We start from the raw sequence: 2,832 nt of genomic DNA, 5'->3' as shown, positions 1-2,832 counted from the left end.
ACACACGCACACACACAGAAACACACACACTCTCGCTCTCTCTCTCTCTCTCTCTCTCTCTCTCTCTCTCTCTCTCTCCTTTCCTACCTCTCTTACCGTTATCAAAAACTGTTCGTAATGTCATCGGCATGCCTCGTCTCTGTCTCTTCGAGTCCCTCCCTCTATCGCCCACTCTCTTACGCTCTATTTCTGTGTCTGTCTATCCGTTTGTCTTTCTACGTGTCTGTCTGACTGTTTATCTGTTTATATATCTGTCTGTGTGTTTTGTGTCTGTTTGTCTGTCTGTCTGTCTGTCTGTCTGTCTGTCTATCTATCTATTCCTTGGTTCTCCTCCCATACCAACACTGGACTCATGGGACCCTTGGGAGACTCACTCAATTCCGGTTATGATATACTAGTTGTACCCTATTTCGCAAGACTTGAGTACCTGCGTGAGACCATGTTCGTAAATGACTTTGATTTGTAACCCAAAACCCCTGGAACAAACACTTTTCTATTCTTCAGATTTTCCTTGTTTGAAAAGTCACCGTGGAATCTAAGCATCTTATAATACCACACCACTGTAGTCAATCACGCACACATACGTTTGAATTCACTAACCTGTATAATATATACAACATAATTTAATTCTGATTCCATCCGTTTTGAACATTGGGAAACGAAATTTATGTATGACTGATATAAAGCGTTAATAGTTAAGCCAAATCACCTTCTGCTCAGGAATGTAAAATCCCAGGGTAACGGTGTTCAAGCCTGAGTAAAGTCTGGCTATCTCTTTTTTGATGCGAAATCCGACGTGAACTCTAAGTGACGTTCCAAGAAAGTGTCAGTTTTTTAAGAATTAACAAGCAGAATCTATTATTCAAGTATGATTGTTCAATGTACCGGACGTTCACAAAGTGTAAACCAAATTTTCACAAGGATGAACAAACTGAGTATTCTATTCTTTGATCCTCCCTTTCCCCCTTTTCTGCGCAAAACCCAGACTGCAATGTGATGACACCCACACGGTCAAGTCCTCTGAACATAGCCTGCAGGTTCCGCAATGAAGAGATTCTAAGACTTTTCCTGGACCACGGGGGAAATCCCCTTCTCATGCACAACACGGACGGGAATACGCTGCACATCATAGCCAAGGGTTCTGAGAGGAGGATCGCTGAGGTCATATGTCATGATATTTATTCTTCCACCCATCTATTCACATCTCCATCCGTCCATCCCTCCAGCAATCTCTGCTCCTATGTTTAGTACATCAGTTCCATCGCTCTTTTTCTATGTATTTGTTTATTTCATTTTCGTTTTACCTTTTATCAATCAACCCTTTCATTACTTTTTGGATTACTTTATTTTTTTTAAAGGAAAGCTCTAACACATTCATATAGGCTAACAGAGCAAATGACCAGCTTCTAAGTAAATAGTTTCAAATTGTTAGGTAGTTAAAAGAATAGTTGGCAGGCCACGTCATTTTGGTCAGTTAGGCACTCCAATGGTAACTTAAGTTAAAGGCCAGCAAACCAGTTTGAAGTGAAAACTAAAATATTAGATGGATGTTATGAATTCTTATGTTACTTAAATACTGCGTTGTCAGTCAGTCGGTTGGTGACTTAGACAGAGATATGATGCTTTCCTAAGGTTGTTTTTTTTGCTTTTACTTTGCTCATTATTTACTCTTTAAGCCTACGCCAGTCAAAAGGGCACGTGAATATTAAATCTATAATCTTTTATATTTCTATTGTGCCTCATTAAGAAACGTATGTACTTACTGGATGAATATCTGATCCTACCAAACAAAAATTGCATATCAACTTGTAATTCTAACACTATCTTCTTCGTAAATGAGAACAAATGGACATTATGGGTAGATCTATACGGACGCTATCCGGCACTTAATTTTATGTTTTGTTTGTTTTAGTAGAGGTTTTTACGACGCTCGCAACTGCATAAGGTCATATGAGCGCCAGAAGACCAGAGGTGTTACAAGAGAACAACAAACATAAAAAAGAAGAAGGGGAGATAAGGACGATAGATGTTTGATAGGAAAGAAGGAGCAAACCACACCAGAGCACCCGTCAACCACCCACCTTAATTTGATAAAAGTTCTAATTTTCATATCGAAATCATCAGTGGTCTAATTTCCATTCAGTCAGGACATTGGCAACTTTCAGGATAGCAGCATGCTTGTGCTGGAAAGTGCCCTACTTTCAACTCGTAACTTTAATCCCTTCCTTATTCTGCTCACGACCTTGTCTTTACACACACTCACAGCACATGGCTGTTACCATTTTGTTTAAACGATTTTTAAAAGATTCGCCGTTGGTACTCCAAGCATGCTTAGACATATTTTCTGAAACGATATTCTACTATTACTATGAGGTTAAGCAAACCATCTTCACACGAGATCTTGTTTTCGTACGAATGCACGGCCGCTCTGGATGGCGAACTTGAAAAAAAAAAACTGCTTTCAAAGTCGAGATCAGTTTAATAGGCAAAAAAAGTAGGCCTACAGGCAATGGTAATACCATCTAGCGGGTTCCTTGGCCAAACAGAACTTCTGATTCTGACGAGTTCTTTTTACCCGTTGCTTTTTACAGCTGATCTTCGAAGGCTCTAAAACCAAGATACCGGTCAACACTGCTGACGTATATGGCATGACACCACTGCACCACGCAGCACAGACAGGAAACATGGAGATGTGCAAATGGCTGGTGAGAGCGCTGTCCTCTTTTCTCTCTCTGATTCTGTCTATGTCTCTTTGTGTCTGTCTGTCTGTCTGTCTGTCTGTCTGTCTGTCTGTCTGTCTGTCTGTCTCTCTCTCTCTCTCTCTCTCTCTCA

General features: G+C 40.4%; 1 protein-coding gene across 1 annotated transcript in view; it reads left to right on the top strand.

Moving 5' to 3' along the window:
* Positions 1 to 964: 964 nt before the first annotated feature.
* LOC101845079 (serine/threonine-protein phosphatase 6 regulatory ankyrin repeat subunit A) overlaps positions 965 to 2,832 on the top strand; it is a gene marked incomplete at its 3' end in the record, with an annotated part of 24,425 nt that continues 22,557 nt past the window's right edge. Inside the window, 2 exon segments of the mRNA XM_013080137.2 lie at positions 965 to 1,161; positions 2,592 to 2,705. Of these exon segments, the coding sequence (XP_012935591.2) occupies positions 997 to 1,161; positions 2,592 to 2,705 (279 nt within the window).

This window comes from Aplysia californica, unplaced genomic scaffold (genome assembly GCF_000002075.1).
Source record: "Aplysia californica isolate F4 #8 unplaced genomic scaffold, AplCal3.0 scaffold00076, whole genome shotgun sequence".
NCBI lineage: Eukaryota > Metazoa > Mollusca > Gastropoda > Aplysiida > Aplysiidae > Aplysia > Aplysia californica.
This window is presented reverse-complemented; position numbering and strand designations above follow the sequence as displayed.